The sequence below is a fragment of the Delphinapterus leucas genome, chromosome 10 (genome assembly GCF_059928025.1).
Source record: "Delphinapterus leucas isolate spDelLeu-1000000601 "Yukka" chromosome 10, BTC_Dleu_Yukka2, whole genome shotgun sequence".
Taxonomy (NCBI): Eukaryota; Metazoa; Chordata; class Mammalia; order Artiodactyla; family Monodontidae; genus Delphinapterus; species Delphinapterus leucas.
Window position 1 is genome coordinate 23,242,918 of NC_143138.1, and position 18,040 is coordinate 23,260,957.

Consider the following 18,040-nt stretch of genomic DNA (forward strand, 5'->3'; position numbering starts at 1 on the left):
GAGATCAGATTTGTGGTGGGGGGTAAGGGATGGATAAAGGCAGTCAAAAAGTACCAACTTCCTTGGGCTTCCCTGGTGGTGCAGTGGTTGAGAGTCCGCCTGCCGATGTAGGGGACATGGGTTTGTGCCCCGGTCCGGGATTCCGCGGAGCGGCTGGGTCCGTGAGCCATGGCCGCTGAGCTTGCGCGTCCAGAGCCTGTGCTCCGCAGCGGGAGAGGCCACGACAGTGAGAGGCCCGCGTACCGCAAAAAAAAAAGTACCAACTTCCAGTTATAAGATAAATAAACACTAGGGATGTAGCGTATAGCATGATAAATATAATTAAAACTGATGAAAGTTGTTAAGAGTAAATTCTCAGAGTTCTCTTCACAAGGAAAAAAATACATTTTTTCTATTTCTTTAAGTCTGTAACTATGAGATGATGGATGTCTACTAAACATTGTGGTAATCATTTCATGATGTTGGTAAGTCAAATCATTATGCTGTACCCCTTAAGTTTATATAGCGCTGTGTGTCAATCATATCTCAATAAAACTGGAACAAAAAACCAACGTAACACTATTGGCTCATCAATTGTAACAAATGTGCCACACCAGTGCACGAAGTTAATAATAGGGAAAACTGAGGCAGGGGAAGGAGTATACGAGCATTCTCTGTACTTTCTGCTCAATTATCCCGTAAACTTAAAACCGCTCTAATAAAAATCTATTTTATACATTTTTAATGGTTAAAAAAACATAGCTGTTGAATGATTTGCTGAACGGGTAGTAGGAGCAGAGTAATAGAGTAATAGGAGACAAAGGAGGGAAATGGTACTGCATTTCGTAGAATTAAACTCGTTGTGAAGCGAATGCAAACTGCTAATAATATCAGATATACAAATATATTCATGAAAATTGTAGATTATAAAATTAAATGCCCGTCTTAGTCATTGGTTACCACTATTTTGATGAACAGGTTATTCGTAGCCTATCTTTGTTCAAATGATTTGCATATATTATGCAAATAAGTAGAACTACCCACAGAAGGCATATGCTGTGTGATGCTCGCCCCTGGCCCCTTGGATTGGCCCGTCAATCCACCTTATTTGCATGACGTGATTTAATAAATGAAGGCCCGCCCCCCTGGTGCTTTCACCTCTCGCGAAGAGAAGCGTGAGTTGGGACTCTTCCCTGGTTACGTAAGCTCCGCCCTCCGGCAAAAAAAAAAAAAACCCTTCTGCCCCGTCTTCCAGCTCCGTCTCCTTCGCCGAAAGCGCCACGGGCCTAGGATCGTTTCCTTCCACTTTCGGCGTCCCTACGTCTCTCCGTTCCCATCTCTCCACGAACGCACGACGCACGCTCCGCCTCTTTCTTCCCCTATTTGTCGTGCAAATTCTGCGCCCCGGCCGACCGGCGCCGCATTCCCGCCCCCTCTACACGTCTCAACGGCCGACGCCGGGGGCCTGCCACTTCAGCCAACCGGCGTCCTAGCGCCTGTAAGTCCCTCCTCTTTATGCAAATAGCCTATGTCAGCTTCGCACGCTCTGCTTTTTTTAATAAGGATAGCCCTGGAAGTAAAGAGGGATAGGGTAGAAAGCTCCCCGCCCTTTATGCAAATTAAGGGGCGTGTTTATGCGCGGTGGGAGGCGGCGGGGGGGCGCTCCCGGGGGTGGCGGTTGCCCGGATGGGCCGTTAGTCGGGGCCCAGCCGCGGAGTGAGCGAGGGAGACGGGAGGAGCCGAGCCCGGCGCCATCCGCCGCCATCCGCCCCCGCCCCACCGCCATCCCACCCCGGGGAGCCCCTAAGCCCCGGTTCCGGACCCCCGCGCACCCGGCCAGGTGAGTCTGGGCGAGCCGAATGCTAACGCCCTTTTCCGGCGCGGGAGCAGCGGTGGCAGCGGCAGCAGCGGCGGTGGCGGGCCGGGGGGAGGAGAAGCTGCCATTAGCCGCCGCCATTTTGTCCTCCTGCTGCCGGGCCCTGCCTGCCCCTCCCCCTCCGATACTCCCACCCTGGGACCCGCACTTCCAGGCTTTCTCTGAGTCTATGGCCTGCCCTTACCCACTCACCTTGTGGCTTCATGGGGCGACCCCCCACTCCTGGGCCGTAACCCCCCCGCCCCCCGTTGCGCTCCTGGCCTTTCACCCGTATTTGTGGTCCCCTTCCCTGCCGCCGCTCTAGGGTGGGCCGCGCCTGACTGTCCTCTTCTCAAGAGTCTCTCTTCCTTCAGTGGACCCCTCCCATCATCCAGCGCTAAGGTTCCCCCTTCTTGACGCCCCACTTCGCGTCGAGTCACTCCCACTCTGGAGCCCTGCTTTTATCCCGCATCTGTGCTTTCTACGTTCCTCAATTTCTTTTCTGCTTTTTTCATGTTTCCTTTCTTATCTCCTTTCTGTCCCAACCCCGCCCTTTCTCCTGGGTCTCTTGACGTTGCTCCCTTACTTTGGTCTGCATCCTTTTCCTACCATTCCCGCTTACGTGTATTATTTCCCACCTGCTTTCGTATTAATTCTCTTTTATTAGTTTTAGTTTCTTCACTATTTTTCTGTCCCTTTTTCCTTCATAAATTTATTTTCAAAGACTGGCCTCCTTAAACACCTTAAAAGCAATCCTTATCTAACCTGTCTTAAAGTTCTTGATTTGGGTTATCATCCTGGTCCTGTCTGGATGTCTCACCAACTCCCATCTCTTTCCTTTACACCATTCTCTATAAACGAATGCCTTGTCACCCAGGAACTGACCGATGTTGGAGAGTTTGGCCGGCTTGGGGAGCAAGGGGTATTAGGGAAAGAAATGACTGCCGATGTATGTTTTTATTGGGGGTAGGAAAATGAAGTTGGTTCCGGCTTCGGCCCCATGGTTACATGGTATGCTTGAGGTGGGTCCATAATGGTTTGTTTCTCTCACATCTACATAGGGTAAACCAGAGCCCACCGGTATTTCATCTGCAGACAAAAATTTTTCCAGGAGCTGGGTTGGGGGCAAGTGTAGGAAAAGACAGGCTATCCCAAATACTTGGTTCTATAGCTTGGGAGTATGTAGAGCCCCATTTGTTCCCTCAGGAATTCTTTTGCACCAGCCCCCAGTCTGGCTGAGCAAGCTCATAAAATCCTTAAACTCTGGCATACCTTCCTGCAAACCTCCCCGGATGGGAGTGAGGCGGCTGGGAATAGAACCTGGCACACAGGAAGCTGGTATCTAATAAGTAGGGGATCTAAAGCTCTGTTCCTTACATGATGGAGCTGTATGCGTCTTTCTGGTTTTCTCTGGAGCTTGGACTTGCCCTTTTTTATTGTAGGTCTCTGAAATGATTTTGGTGGAAAGAGATTATCACTTGTGGGCATAACGAAGAGGCTGCTACACTTTATATAGACTGGTACAAAGGGAAGAGTGTTTGTATTAGAAAGATACTGGATTTTTATTTGGGTTTCCTTAGCAAGAGGTGTCTGGGGGAAAGAGGGAACATGGCATTTGGGCTCCGTGGGGAGCTAAGTAGGTAATGGTTGCTTAAAGTGACTGGGGTGTTTAAATAGGCTGGAGGAAGAGGCACTAGAGGGCCACATATCTGGGCCCCTGATGAGAATAAAAGGGAGCCTACGAGTCTAAGCTTCTGTTGGAGTCTCTAAATGGAGCAGAGACTGAAACACTTGGTATCTGGCCCACAGGCTCCGGCACGTTTTGGGGGAGGTGCCTGCAGGACCCAACGTACTCAATGAGCTTCCAGCGCAATGTCCGATCGCTCGGGGCCGACTGCCAAGGGGAAGGATGGAAAAAAGTATTCCTCGCTCAACCTGTTTGATACATATAAGGGCAAGTCCTTAGAGATCCAGAAACCCGCTGGTGAGGGTCCTGCAATGATGTTCCTAATTATAGGAGGCTGGGCATGAATGGGGCACATATTTCAGAGCTCTTCGAAGGGAAACAGCTATGGTACATACATCCAAAGGTTAGAGAAACACTAGAGACTTTCTAATTTTATCTTGGCTCCCATGGGGATGTTGCGCTTTGGGTGAACACCAGTACCCTCCTACAAAGGCGTGTCTGTGGTTTCCCGTCTTTGGACACGTAAGAATTGGAGGCAAAGAAATGTGGACTTGGAGAAGTCTGGGGCCAGCTTGCTCCCTGCAGGCTCAAGATCAACCATCCCACATAGAAGTATTGAATGTAAAGCATCTCAGCCTTCTTTCCTGATAGAATTTCAGAGGTTGCCTAGGGCAAAGGGAGGGAAGCTTTCTAGGAGAAGTTTCGTTTCTAAGAGAAGATATTGAGGATGTCTAAATGGGACCTAGGGTAGGATGCTGTCAGATCTCTTATATAAAGCATTTTTCACTCTCTTTCCACCTTTTCTCCAGTTGCCCCTCGCCATGGCCTGCAGAGTCTCGGGAAAGTTGCCATTGCTCGGCGTATGCCACCCCCAGCCAACCTTCCAAGCCTGAAAGCCGAGAACAAAGGCAATGACCCCAACGTCTCACTAGTGCCGAAAGACGGAACAGGATGGGCAAGCAAACAGGAGCAGTCCGACCCCAAGAGGTAGACAGAGACCTGGGAGACTTAGAGTTATGAATATTTTAACTTTGAACTTCAGAATGAATGGGGGCTTGGTCTAGCCTGGCCACATGAGAGTCAGACCCTGTCCTGCCTATTGTAGGACCCCTGTTAGATGACTGATGAATGGTACCTTTAGCTTTCTGTCAGATGTAAAGAAAGCTTGAAGAATAAAGGACAGCCTATGCAGGGTGACGAGCTTATGGTATTTTGCCCTAATACTTGTTAAAAGTAGGGAGTAGACCTGGGTTCAGTTCCTGTCCTCCACCAGTTGGAGAAGCAGTGGAGCTGGAGCCATCTCAGACTCTAACCTCATCCTACCATCCCCTCAGTTCCGATGCCTCAACCGCTCAGCCGCCGGAATCGCAGCCACTGCCGGCTTCACAGACGCCTGCCTCCAACCAACCGAAACGACCCCCAGCAGCCCCCGAGGTATCTGAAGAACTGGATGTTATTTAAGGGGCAGGGGCAAGAATGGCTTGTAGCTTCTCATCCACGTCACCATTTATTATCTCTGCTTCCCCAGAACACTCCTTCGGTTCCAAGCGGGGTAAAGTCCTGGGCACAAGCCAGTGTCACCCATGGAGCACATGGAGATGGTGAGTGCAGGGCTGTTTGGGGAGGTCTCTTTGGGCACCATAGTAGGCAGGAGTCCTCCACTGTACCTCCACTGTACCTCCTCATTCCTCTTTGGCTAAATTTTGGATCCCATATTCAGTTTTATGGGACACACATGAGCAAGTTTGTCTCAGAATTAACTGAAGGTGAGGAGGATGTCCCAAAACTGACCTTTTTTCTTGGGGAATGAACATGTAGTACGTAGGGGGTGAGTTTGGAGGCAGAACTGGATCTGCTACCTATCAGACCCTTCCACTCTCATGGTGCGTCCTCAGTAAATGTACTTGTGTCTCATACTTTTGCACCTCAACACCAACAGGTGGAAGGGCATCAAGCCTACTGTCACGATTCTCTCGAGAGGAATTTCCGACCCTGCAGGCGGCTGGCGACCAGGACAAGGCTGCCAAGGAAAGGGAGTCTGCCGAACAGTCGTCTGGGCCCGGACCAAGCCTCCGCCCCCAAAGTGAGTGGCCGCCATTAGTGAGTGAATGAGTGGTTACCTTTTGGCCAGGACACTACCTTATTCCGTCTCAGAGTTAGCTGCTAGCTTATTCATCTTTCTCCCCATCATTTTCAGCTATGTTCTCTCTGCCTTTTCCAAAATACAGATTCTACAACTTGGAGGGACGGAGGTGGGCGTGGCCCTGATGAGCTGGAGGGCCCGGACTCCAAACTTCATCACGGCCATGATCCCCGGGGTGGGCTGCAGCCTGCAGGCCCACCCCAGTTCCCTCCCTACCGCGGAATGATGCCGCCTTTCGTGAGTTTGGATATCTTGTTTTGGATTGGTTGTGCTGGAAGTTAGAGAGTTAGGAATTAGGGCTTAGTCTTTGGAGGGGACACATGGAAAGCAGGGGCCTGTGACATATAGTGAGGGTGGGAGGATAATAGGTCTAGGGAGCTGGTAGGCTATTTGACTGTCCCTCTGAGCAGCTACTATTGGGCCCTTTTGCAGATGTATCCCCCATATCTCCCGTTCCCTCCGCCCTATGGACCCCAGGGGCCTTACCGATACCCCACTCCTGATGGGCCCGGGTGAGTAATCTAGGTCTGGGTTTGTGGTTGGGGACAGGGGAAGCCTATTGGGGAGGAGATGGTTTTCTAGCCAGGAGGCTCAGTCTCGTATGTGATTATACAACATGCCGTCTTTTAACCTCTTCTCCCCTTTGCTTTTTCATACACAGCCGTTTCCCCCGTGTGGCAGGCCCCCGAGGTTCAGGGCCACCAATGCGCCTCGTAGAACCTGTGGGTCGGCCTTCCATTCTTAAAGAAGATAATCTCAAAGAGTTTGATCAGTTGGACCAGGAGAATGATGATGGTTGGGCAGGTGAGTGGATACTAAGGACCAAGTATTTTTGTTTTGGTTTGGTTTTGGTTTGGGGTTTTTTTGTTTGTTTGTTTTGGTTTTTGGTTTGGTTTGGTTTTTGGCTGCACTACACAAGTTATGAGATCTTAATTCCCCTACCAGGGATTGAACCCAGGCCCTCAGCAGTGAAAGTGTGGAGTCCTAACCCCTGGACCGCCAGGGGATTCCCAAGTATTTTAGTTTTAAAAAACAAAATCTGATGAGGAAAAAACGGGTTATACAGGACTTCTCTGGTAGTCCAGTGATTAAGACTTCACCTTCCAGTGCAGGGGGTGCAGGTTCGATCCCTGGTCGGGGAGCTAAGATCCCACATGCCTCGTGGCCAAAAACCAAAACATAAAACAGAAGCAATACTGTAACAGATTCAATAAAGACTTTAAAAATGGTCCATATAAAAAAAAAAAATCTTAAAAAACGGGTTGTGTGGGAGAAAAGCAGACACTGAAAGGTAGGGGAGATACGTGGAAGAAAGCCAAGTCCTGGTAGAGAACTAAGAGGAGTGAGAATGAGAGTCATGGTGGGGATCTGGATGCCAGTGGGAGGAGGGCAGTTGGCATTAGTAGTACATCCTATCACGTAGTTCCTGTGTTCCAGAAAATATGAGATTGGAGAGCAGAATGCTTGGGTTACCACTCTTCACTATTCTCCTCAGGGGCCCACGAGGAGGTCGACTACACTGAGAAGCTCAAGTTCAGCGATGAGGAAGACGGGCGAGACTCCGATGAGGAGGGAGCTGAGGGCCAGTGAGTTCGGGCCCTCTGGGGAGAGGAGGGGGCTCCGTTTCTCTCATGGTAATATACTCTTAAAGGAGTTGGGTTGCAGCTGATTTTAATTCCACTGTTGGTCTGCTCACAGCAAGGAGTCCCAGTCAGCTGCTGGTGAGGAACGGCCCCCTGAAGCAGATGGCAAAAAGGGCAACTCCCCCGGCAGCGAACCACCCCCTCCCAAGACGGCCTGGGCAGAGACCTCTCGGCCTCCAGAGACAGAGCCGGGGCCTCCTGCCCCAAAGCCTCCCCCACCCCCACCTCACCGGGGCCCCACCGGGAACTGGGGCCCCCCTGGGGACTACCCAGTGAGTGTCTACAATGAGGGGTTGAGAGGGTCAGTTGTGGGAGATTAGTTTCAGCTGAGTAATTGAAGCAGTAGTAATAAGAGGAAGCTGGAGGGAGGACCGAAAATGGGCTGCAGGAAATGTAGAGCTGTGGAGCATCTCTGGAAAGGTTTGGAAAATCGTCGGTGTTAGGCGAGTCTGGGTGAAAAGAGAAACTGGGATGCCAGTTAGGAAAAACAAGGAGACCTGGATGTTTGGGTCTCTGAAAGAGAGGAAACGACTAGGATCATGAGTTTGTCTCTACCCTGAGAGGCCATCAGCCCCTAGGCCTGGTCTTTGCACCTGCAGCTAGAGACAGTTGATCAGTCTGTGAAAGCGATCATAAGAAACATAATGACTGATACCTCTGGCCCTGCTGGGTCTGCCCACTGACAGGATCGCGGGGGCCCTCCCTGCAAGCCCCCAGCACCCGAAGATGAGGATGAGGCTTGGCGGCAGCGGCGAAAGCAGTCTTCATCTGAAATCTCCCTGGCTGTGGAGCGAGCCCGGCGACGGCGAGAGGAGGAGGAACGGCGCATGCAGGAGGAACGCAGGGCAGCCTGTGCCGAGAAACTCAAGCGACTCGATGAGAAGTTTGGGGCACCTGACAAGCGGCTCAAATCGGAACCTGCTGTACCACCTGCTGCCCCTTCTGCCCCCGCTCCACCACCTGCGGCCCCTAAAGAACTCCCCGCACCTCCAGCTCCTCCACCGGCACCAGTCCCGACACCTGAAAAAGAACCAGAAGAGCCGGCACAGGCCCCTCCTGCCCAGTCCACCCCCACTCCAGGTGTGGCTCCAGCTCCCACCGTGGTGAGTGGTGGTGGCAGCACCAGTAGCACCAGCAGTGGCAGCTTCGAAGCCAGCCCAGGTATGGAGATGGTGATGGATACTACCAGGTGTCAGATCTCTTATCTGCTTGGGGTTGAGGGTGCAGGTGGTAAGGATGTGAGTAAAGGAAATAGAAGGCAGTTGTTTTGGTTTATTGGACCATCGGTGGTAGGTGGTAGGAGCGAGAAGGGTCTTTTCACTTGTATGGACATCCTAGAGGGAAAGGTTTTGTTACTTGAATTCCTGAATAAGTAGTGACCTGAAACCACTTCCCGTAGGCCTAGAGTGGAGCAAGGCTGAAGAAAGTGTCTGTTAACTTTTGATGGTCTCATGGGAAGTTAATGCCACCACCGTTGGCTTTTGAGAGACCATGAAGTGTTTTCATGGGTTTTAAATGGGATGGTCTTAACCTTTAGTGGGGGAGCTAGAGGTGAGAGCTGAAATTATGGGGGTGTTCATGGAATATCTGTCAGGGGACTAGACCACTTTGATGAGTATCTTTTCTTCCATGCAGTGGAACCCCAGCTACCCTCAAAAGAGGGTCCTGAACCACCAGAAGAGGTTCCTTCTCCTGCCACGCCCCCAGCCCCAAAGGTGGAGCCCAAGGGTGATGGTGTTGGTCCTACCCGGCAGCCCCCCAGCCAAGGCTTGGGCTACCCCAAGTATCAGAAATCATTGCCTCCTCGTTTCCAGCGGCAGCAGCAGGTGAAACTAAGTTACTTCCCCTCTTAAAGGCTGCTTTTCTTGGATTTATCCTATCCATGAGTTACTTTCTGGGACTCTCTACCATTTCTCTTTCCTTTGTGTCACCCTAGTTTCCATCTAGTCGAGGTATTTGTTGCACTTGCCGGTTTTTGTTTTTTGTTTTGTTCGTTTTTTTTGTTTGGGGCCTTTGATGCCTCTCTCATCCCCTTTTGTCTTTCCCCAGGAGCAGCTCTTGAAGCAGCAACAGCAGCAGTGGCAGCAGCATCAACAGGGCTCCGCCCCACCTGCCCCAGTGCCCCCATCACCACCACAGCCTGTTACCATGGGGGCTGTGCCAGCTCCACAGGCTCCGCCACCACCCCCCAAGGCCCTGTACCCAGGTGCTCTGGGCCGGCCCCCACCCATGCCCCCTATGAACTTTGATCCCCGCTGGATGATGATTCCTCCTTATGTGGACCCCCGGCTCCTTCAGGGCCGGCCCCCTCTGGACTTCTATCCTCCTGGTGTGCATCCCTCTGGTAAGGGGCCATAGAAGAGGGAGGGGATGGTGGACCCCTTAGTCCTGGGAAGTGGGTATCAGCATCTTGCTACGGGGATGAAGGGCCACCAATTAAGAGGGGAGCCTAGCACTGCTGAGATACCTCTTTGTTGCAGAAATGAAACAGTGGTCCTTCTTTAACAGGATTTCCCTGGATGGGGGGATTAATTGGATTCATCTGTAGGGAAGCTTAGTGGATAACTGTGTTTCAGGAGTGTGGGCAAGGCCCAGGAGATGGAGGTGCCGACATTGACTGGGCTGACATGGAGGATTAACTGGGGAGATGCTTTTTGGGCTGGAGGGTTTGTAACATAAAAAAGGGTGGTCTTTCTCATACTATTTTGTTTCCTCAGGCCTAGTTCCCCGGGAGCGCTCAGACAGTGGAGGCTCAAGCTCAGAGCCATTTGAGCGCCACGCACCCCCACTCTTGCGGGATCGCGGCACCCCACCAGTGGATCCAAAGTTGGCCTGGGTAGGAGATGTCTTCACCACCACACCTGCTGACCCCCGCCCACTTACCTCACCACTGCGCCAGGCTGCTGACGAGGATGAAAAGGGGATGAGGTGAGTCTGAGTAGAGAAATGGGTGGGTTTCCAGTGAAAATATCTAGGCTAGGAGAAAAGGTACTTTGGGTTATCGGTGAAGTGATAGGGTTAACGTGAAAGGAGTGTCTGGGTTATAATAAAGTGTTCTCTTTCCCCATCTAGTGGGTTTTCCTCGTCTTAAGATACTTAATTTCCATTCTTTTCTGTCTCCCTCTTCAGGAGCGAGACCCCTCCAGTACCTCCCCCACCACCCTATCTGGCCAGTTATCCGGGCTTTCCTGAGAATGGAGCCCCTGGGCCCCCAATCCCTCGCTTCCCCCTGGAGGAGCCAGCTCCCCCAGGGCCCCGTCCACTCCCCTGGCCCCCAGGCAATGATGAGGCAGCCAAGATACAAGCTCCACCACCCAAAAAGGAAACCCCCAAGGAGGAGACTCCACAGCTGACCGGGCCAGAAGCAGGTCGAAAGCCTGCCCGTGGAATTGGAGGCCAAGGCCCCCCGCCACCTCGCAGAGAGAGCCGCACTGAGACCCGCTGGGGCCCTCGTCCAGGCAGCAGTCGTCGTGGAATCCCTCCAGAGGAGCCAGGGGCCCCTCCCCGCCGTGCTGGGCCTATCAAGAAACCCCCCCTGCCTGCAAAAGTCGAAGATCTGCCCCCCAAGCCCCTCGAACAGGGGGATGAAACCCCCAAGCTTCCAAAGCCAGACCCGTTGAAGACAGCAAAGGGGAAGATAGGTGGCCCCAAGGAGACCCCACCCAGTGGGACTCTTTCCCCTGCCCCAAGGCTTCGGAGGGACTATTCCTATGAGAGAGTGGGTCCTACCTCTTGCCGGGGTCGGGGCCGAGGGGAGTATTTTGCCAGAGGGAGGGGTTTTCGGGGCACCTATGGGGGACGGGGGCGGGGAGCCCGAAGCCGAGAGTTCCGTAGTTACCGGGAATTCCGAGGAGATGATGGGCGTGGAGGTGGGGCAGGGGGACCAAACCATCCTCCTGCTCCCCGAGGCCGCACTGCCAGTGAGACACGGAGTGAGGGTTCAGAGTATGAAGAAATCCCCAAGCGGCGCCGGCAGCGGGGTTCAGAGACAGGCAGCGAGACCCATGAGAGTGATCTGGCCCCCTCAGACAAGGAGGCCCCGACACCCAAGGAAGGAGTACTTACGCAGGTCCCTCTTGCTCCCCCACCATCAGGAGCACCCCCTTCACCAGCCCCAGCCCGCTTTTCCACTGCCCGAGGTGGACGAGTCTTCACTCCCAGAGGGGTGCCATCACGCCGGGGTCGAGGGGGAGGGCGGCCCCCTCCCCCCATTTGCCCAGGCTGGAGCCCCCCAACCAAGTCTCTGGCTCCAAAGAAGCCTCCAACAGGTCCTTTGCCTCCAAGTAAGGAACCTTTGAAAGAGAAGCTGATCCCAGGGCCCTTGTCCCCCATGGCCCGAGGAGGCAGCAGTGGAGGCAGCAACATAGGCATGGGTGTGGAAGACGGAGAGCGGCCCAGAAGGAGGCGACATGGGAGGGCTCAGCAACAGGACAAACCGCCTCGTTTCCGGAGACTGAAACAGGAACGGGAGAACGCTGCCAGGGGGGCTGAGGGCAAGTCCTCTTCCCTTGCCCTTCCAGTCTCCACTCCTGGACCGGAGGAGGCGCTCACAACGGTAGCAGTGCCCCCACCACCTCGCCGGGCAGCTGCTAAGTCTCCCGATCTGTCAAACCAGAACTCAGACCAAGCCAATGAGGAATGGGAGACTGCCTCAGAGAGCAGTGACTTTGCCAGTGAGCGCCGGGGGGACAAGGAGGCTCCGCCAGCAGCACTGCTAACCCCCAAAGCTGTGGGGACTCCTGGAGGCAGTGGAGGTGGAGCTGGACCAGGCATTTCAGCCATGTCCCGTGGAGAGCTGAGCCAGAGAGCCAAAGATTTGAGCAAGCGGAGCTTCTCGAGTCAGCGGCCAGGCATGGAAAGGCAGAACCGGCGCCCAGGCCCAAGCAGCAAGTCTGGCAGTGGTGGCGGCAGCAGTGGAGGTGGCGGGGGTCCTGGAGGGAGGACCGGCCCAGGGCGAGGGGACAAGAGGAGCTGGCCCTCTCCCAAGAACCGAAGGTGGGTACAGACAGGTGATTAAGTTTATTCTTAGGGTTAAAAAGTTGGGGGAGGGGAGAAAACCTGGGGGAAAGGTGTGGTTGGGTGCTGTGGAGTGTGAGATCCGAGGGCGCAGGGCACACCCTTAGGCACACTAGGTTATCCATGTCTAGGTAAAGTAGCTGGAAAGCAGTTGACAGCGTTGGGAACACCCATATTCCTTGCTTTCCCCTTGATCTTTACAAGTAGAATTCCTTGGAAGTGCTCAGAAATGGGGAATTCCGTGGCTGTCCAGTGGTTAGGACTCGGCGCTTTCACTGCTGGAGCCTGGGTTCGATCCCTGGCTGGGGAGCCGAGAATCCCATAAGCCGCACGGTGGGGGAAAGTGCTCAGAAACACCTGGATTTTAGCGCAGAGGACTGGTTGGTTGAAGGTGGAGAGGTAGAAGAGATTTGACTTGTAGAGAAGATGTAACAATTCTGTGCATACTGGAACAGATGCTCTGTTTTCTTCAGCCGTCCTCCAGAGGAGCGTTCCCCAGGGCTCCCTCTGCCTCCCCCACCCCCCAGCAGTTCTGCTGTCTTCCGCCTGGACCAAGTTATCCACAGCAACCCTGCTGGCATCCAACAGGCTCTGGCCCAGCTCAGCAGCCGCCAAGGAAGTGCAGCTGCACCAGGGGGCCACCCAAGGCCCAAGCCCGGGCCTCCGCAAAGCCCCCAAGGCCCTTCCCCTCGGCCCCCAACCCGGTATGACCCTCAGAGGGCCAACAACAATGAAGTCAGTTCGGGTAAGCTGGAGGGGCTGAGGGTGCAAATGTCTCCATCCCCAGAGAAGGCCAGGTGCTGAAGGGGGAGGAATCTGGCCTGGGAGCCCTGATGCTGGGTGTCTGCACTGAGGGTGGAAGGGTTGGGAGGTGGAGTACAGAGGGAAAAGCTTGGTTCAGTGATAGAGCAAGACATGCTGACGGATTTCCCCTTTTCCCCAGACCCCCACTTGGAGGAGCCAGGGCCGATGGTCAGGGGGGTGGGCGGGACTCCCCGGGACTCTGCCGGGGTTAATCCCTTCCCCCCCAAACGGCGAGAGCGGCCTCCCAGAAAACCGGAGCTGCTGCAGGAGGTAAGGGATGGGGCTTGAGGTGATGTTTCACTGCTCTCACTTTCAAAGGTTTTCACTTAGGTTTTCTTCACTCTTTTTCCTATTTCTGTCATTGTGTTTTCACCCCAAATTCTCAGCGTTAGTCGCTGTTTATCTCCCACGTCTCCCTTTTTCCCCACAACTGGGGCACTCTGTCTCAGGTGCTTACATTCCCCAGTTCCCACCTCATTCATGTTTTGCTTCTGGTCTCTCACCTTTAGGAATCTTTGCCACCTTCTCATAGCTCTGGATTCTTGGGCCCCAAACCCAAGGGCCCAGGCCCTCAGGGAGAGTCCAGAGATGCAGGAACAGAGGCCCTGACCCCTCACCTCTGGAATCGTATACATACTGGTGAGTTAAGCTGAGCAGAAGGAAAGGACTGTGTTAGAGGGCTTAGAGAGCGAGGCGCGCCGCAGAGCCATCTTCTCTCACTCCTGTTGTGTTGGTGCTCCTCCCAGCCACTAGCCGGAAGAGTTACCAGCCTGGCTCCATGGAGCCTTGGATGGAACCCCTGAGTCCTTTTGAGGATGTGGCTGGCACAGAGGTAAGTGAGGGTGGGAAGGAGTCTCTGAGCTGGGATTTCATTGAACACTGGTCATACTTCCCCACCTATGCTGGGATGAGTATGGGGCTGTTGCATCACGTAGCTGCCTCCTTTCTGTAGTTTGTCTATGTGTGTACCACAGTCAGGTATTGGGGTGCTTTCTACTCTGACCTAACTCCTTCTCCACTCCTCTCAGATGAGTCAGTCTGACAGTGGGGTGGACCTGAGTGGGGATTCTCAGGTGTCATCAGGTCCCTGCAGCCAGCGAAGTTCCCCTGATGGAGGACTCAAGGGGGCAGCAGAGGGGCCCCCCAAGCGGTCTGGAGGCCCCTCCCCCCTGAATGCTGTTCCTGGTGAGGGTCCACCTGGCTCTGAACCCTCTGAACCTCCTAGGAGACGGCCACCTGCCCCCCACGATGGGGACAGAAAGGTAAACGACCAAGAAAGGATCAGAAGAATGTTTCTGGGACTTTGACTTTGGCCTTACCTTTGCCTCCCCTTTCCTCTGCCTGTGTGTGCTGATTGGGGCTTCCTTTTCCTTTCCCCAATCCTACTTCACTGTGTTGCCCTACCCAGGAGCTGCCCCGGGAGCAGCCTCTGCCCCCTGGGCCCATTGGCACAGAACGATTGCAGCGTACAGACCGAGGCCCAGAGCCTGGCTCCCTCCGGCCATCCCATCGACCTGGCCCTCCAGTCCAGTTTGGTACCAGTGACAAGGTCTGTGTAGGCTAGATCCGGGTGTCTTGGGTTGGGTGGACTAGAAGTGGGATGTGGAGGACACATGTCTGAATCATGGGACAATCTCTCCTGCCTCATGATCACAGGACTCGGACTTGTGCCTAGTGGTGGGAGACAGTTTAAAAGCAGAGAAGGAGCTAACGGTATCAGTCACTGAGGTAAGTGGGAGAGTGAGGTTTTGGGGAAAGACCTTAGACTTCTAGAGAAGACGTCTGGGAGTGACTTGGGCATCCAGGTTGCCCAGATAGCCCCCTTGACAAGGCTTGTCCTTCCCAGGCCATTCCCATAGCCCGAGACTGGGAGCTGCTCCCCAGTGCTTCTGCTTCAGCTGAGCCACAATCCAAGAACCTGGGTTCTGGGCACTGTGGCCCAGAGACCAGCTCCTCAGGCCAACGCTTGTACCCTGAGGTCTTCTATGGCAGCCCTGGGCCTCCCAGTTCTCAGGTAGGTCCTACTTCCTATTCCAAGACTCCTTTCTGCCCCTTTCTGTAGTCTCCTAATATCAAACCTTTCCAATTTGTAGTTTTTAACACTTTTTTTTTTTGTCATTTCATTTTTCTCCCTGCTTTTGCTGTAGTGGGTGGGGTGAGTGAGCTTTTCTTGACCAGGAAAACTGGAGCTATTCCATACTTGCTCTCCTGCAGGTTTCAGGGGGAGCCATAGACTCTCAGCTACATCCCAACAATGGAGGTTTCCGCCCTGGGACACCCTCATTGCACCCTTACAGGTAAGACTAGATCTCTGTGGATCTCAGAAGGAAATGGAACTGTGTTTCAGGGGAAGAAGGAAGGGGAATACATTTCTAGGGTACCTGGCGGCTAGTGGACTTAACAGTACTGCTCAGACTAAAGGAGTAAATGACTTCGGCTTCCCAATTTCTTTTCAGATCACAGCCCCTGTACCTCCCCCCAGGCCCAGCCCCACCCTCGGCACTGCTCTCTGGGGTAGCTGTCAAGGGCCAGTTTCTGGATTTCTCCCCACTGCAAGCAGCAGAGCTGGGGAAGTTGCCAGCTGGAGGAGTTCTCTACCCTCCACCTTCCTTCCTCTACTCTCCAGCTTTCTGCCCCAGCCCTTTGCCAGACCCACCCTTGCTTCAGGTAAGAAGAGGTGGGGGTGTGCTGGGCTTAGGGAGTTAGGGGTGGGGTGAAGAATGCTTTTGGGGGAGTTGACTTATTCCTCCCTGTTCCCCAACAGGTGCGACAGGATCTGCCATCCCCTTCAGATTTTTATTCTCCTCCTCTGCAACCTGGTGGCCAAAGTGGCTTCCTCCCCTCAGGGGCCCCTGCCCAGCAGGTACCTTTTATCTTCCCAGTTCCCTTTTGTTCTGTTCTCCAGCTTCTAGCTTTTTTTGTTACCTGTTTGGACTCTCTCCATGGTTTTCTGACATTCCTCCCTGCCCCAACACACACTCCCATGTTTCTCGTTACAGGTGCTTCTACCCATGGTGGACTCTCAGCTGCCTGTGGTGAACTTCGGCTCCCTGCCACCAGCGCCGCCTCCTGCCCCACCCCCCCTTTCTCTGTTACCTGTGGGCCCTGCTCTGCAGCCCCCCAGCCTGGCTGTGCGGCCCCCACCTGCTCCTGCTACTCGGGTGCTGCCTTCACCTGCCAGGCCCTTCGGCCCTAGCTTGGGTCGAGCAGAGGTAAGGTACAGGAACTGAAGTGCTAGGGAACCCCAAGAGTTAGGGGTAAGGATTTAGCATCTCGAGATAAAAGCGTTGAGAGGCAGGATGCTCATGAATTTTTTGTCCTTCAGCTGCACCCAGTAGAACTAAAGCCGTTCCATGATTATCGAAAACTGAACAGCAACCTTGGGGGACCTGGGTCATCACGTACTCCTCCAGCTGGAAGGCAAGAGAAGGGAATGGGGATGCAGACTGCCTATCCATCTCCAAGGACTTACTTTCTTTGGGGACCAGGGGCAGGTCTTAAGGTTGCCTCAAATGCCATTCCTCCTTCAGGTCTTTCTCTGGCCTCAACTCCCGTCTCAAGGCCCCACCTTCCACCTACAGTGGAGTCTTCCGCACCCAGCGCATCGACCTCTACCAACAGGTGAAGGAGAAACCCCTGTGGTCTCGTCTTAATTTAAAAGTCACCACCTGAGTTCCTGTCCTTTCATCCTTGACCTCCCTGTTTGACTTAACTCTTCCACATGTACCTGTCCCCCAGGCCTCCCCACCAGATGCCCTGTGCTGGACGCCGAAGCCTTGGGAGCGGACGGGGGCACCTTCTCGAGAAGGGCCACCCCGAAGGGCAGAGGAGCCTGGGCCCCGAGGGGACAAGGAGCCTGGATTGCCCCCACCCCGCTGAGGGAGTGCCCTTTGCCCCCCTCCCCCCCGGGGCTTGTATATAGATTATAAATATATAAGGGGGAAAGGGGTGGGTGGGGAGGGGTTGTGGGGCTGGGGCCTCGCTTCCCCTCCTCCCCCCTCCCCTGGTCCCCTATCCCTGGGGCCGTTTGTTAAAAAAGAATAATAAAAGGATTAAAAAAATATTTCCAAAATGATTTTGGGGATGGGTCAGTTGTTTGCAATCTCCTGTGTCATAGTTCAGTGCCACGTGATCTGTAGAGTGGTTTCAGTCAGGGAACCATTTCCCGTTTACCTCAGTGATGTAACAGAACTACCTCAGAACAAACTTCTGTTGTATCTTTAAAGTTCTGTGGGCCAGGAATTAGAGCTGGGCTCCACTTGGGCAAATCTTGTGCCAGTGAGTGAGGTTGGTTGGTAACCAGTCAGTCAGCACCTGAGAGCTCCTTGGTCCTATAGGGCTTTTGCTCACATGTCTGGGGCCGTGGTGGGACATCTGGAAGGCAGAACTCCATTGGGTTGTCAACCACTGTCTCTGCATGGCTTCTCTGGCAAGATATCCTTAGTCATAAGGCCTTTTAATGTCCCTCCCTGAGTCAGTGTTCCAAGAGGTCTGGGCAGAAGCTGCAAAGCTTACAACCTGGCCTTAGGTTTCTGCCACGTTCTATTTGCCCAGCACAGACTAGCTAAAAAGGGGAAGGGACAGCAGAGAATTTGCAGCCACATGTCCCTTTGGTCGTGTCTACAAAGAAAGGAAGTGCTTTTATAGCTGTCACATGTGTTCAAGCACAGAGCTTGAACTTGGTTGGGCTCCTTGAACTGGGTAGCACAGTTCTACCATAGTCAAACTTGGTTGAGTTACACTGGTACCACTGCACGCTAGTCAAGACTACAGGTCTGCAGCTGCTTGGCAATTAAGTGGTTTGAGAGCCCTATCCTAGCATGTGCTAGGATATAGGTTTCTTTAAACCATGTAGGTTTCTTTCATCTCATTTACAGTTTTCCTTGAAAATGGCTGACCTCAAAACAGGCTTG

At 53.5% G+C, this 18,040-nt stretch overlaps 1 protein-coding gene and 1 non-coding gene across 10 annotated transcripts; both read left to right on the forward strand.

Moving 5' to 3' along the window:
• Positions 1–1,225: 1,225 nt before the first annotated feature.
• On the forward strand, positions 1,226–17,199 carry PRRC2A (proline rich coiled-coil 2A). 9 transcript variants are annotated; one of them, XM_089918553.1, is made up of 31 exons: positions 1,226–1,477; positions 3,644–3,818; positions 4,331–4,508; positions 4,856–4,955; positions 5,050–5,122; positions 5,461–5,604; positions 5,750–5,901; positions 6,097–6,176; positions 6,326–6,468; positions 7,160–7,250; positions 7,363–7,579; positions 7,994–8,468; positions 8,943–9,133; positions 9,357–9,651; positions 10,025–10,235; positions 10,437–12,302; positions 12,779–13,068; positions 13,267–13,397; positions 13,637–13,766; positions 13,874–13,959; positions 14,156–14,389; positions 14,536–14,676; positions 14,784–14,855; positions 14,974–15,141; positions 15,342–15,424; positions 15,584–15,794; positions 15,892–15,990; positions 16,127–16,339; positions 16,453–16,547; positions 16,658–16,748; positions 16,866–17,199. In XM_089918553.1, exons 2-31 carry the CDS (start codon positions 3,707–3,709, stop codon positions 17,004–17,006), a joined length of 6,513 nt encoding a protein of 2,170 aa, XP_089774679.1. In that variant the 5' UTR covers positions 1,226–1,477; positions 3,644–3,706; the 3' UTR covers positions 17,007–17,199. The 9 variants fall into 9 exon arrangements, with proteins under 9 accessions (XP_089774679.1, XP_089774677.1, XP_022421952.2 ...); XM_089918551.1 differs by lacking the exon at positions 1,226–1,477 and adding an exon at positions 1,693–1,819; XM_022566244.3 differs by lacking the exon at positions 1,226–1,477 and adding an exon at positions 1,693–1,819 and having other exon boundaries at positions 12,797–13,068.
• Positions 4,001–4,131, forward strand: LOC115802028 (small nucleolar RNA SNORA38). Its single transcript, XR_004022390.1, has one exon. It is a non-coding gene; the product is annotated as a small nucleolar RNA SNORA38 (small nucleolar RNA).
• Positions 17,200–18,040: the final 841 nt, after the last annotated feature.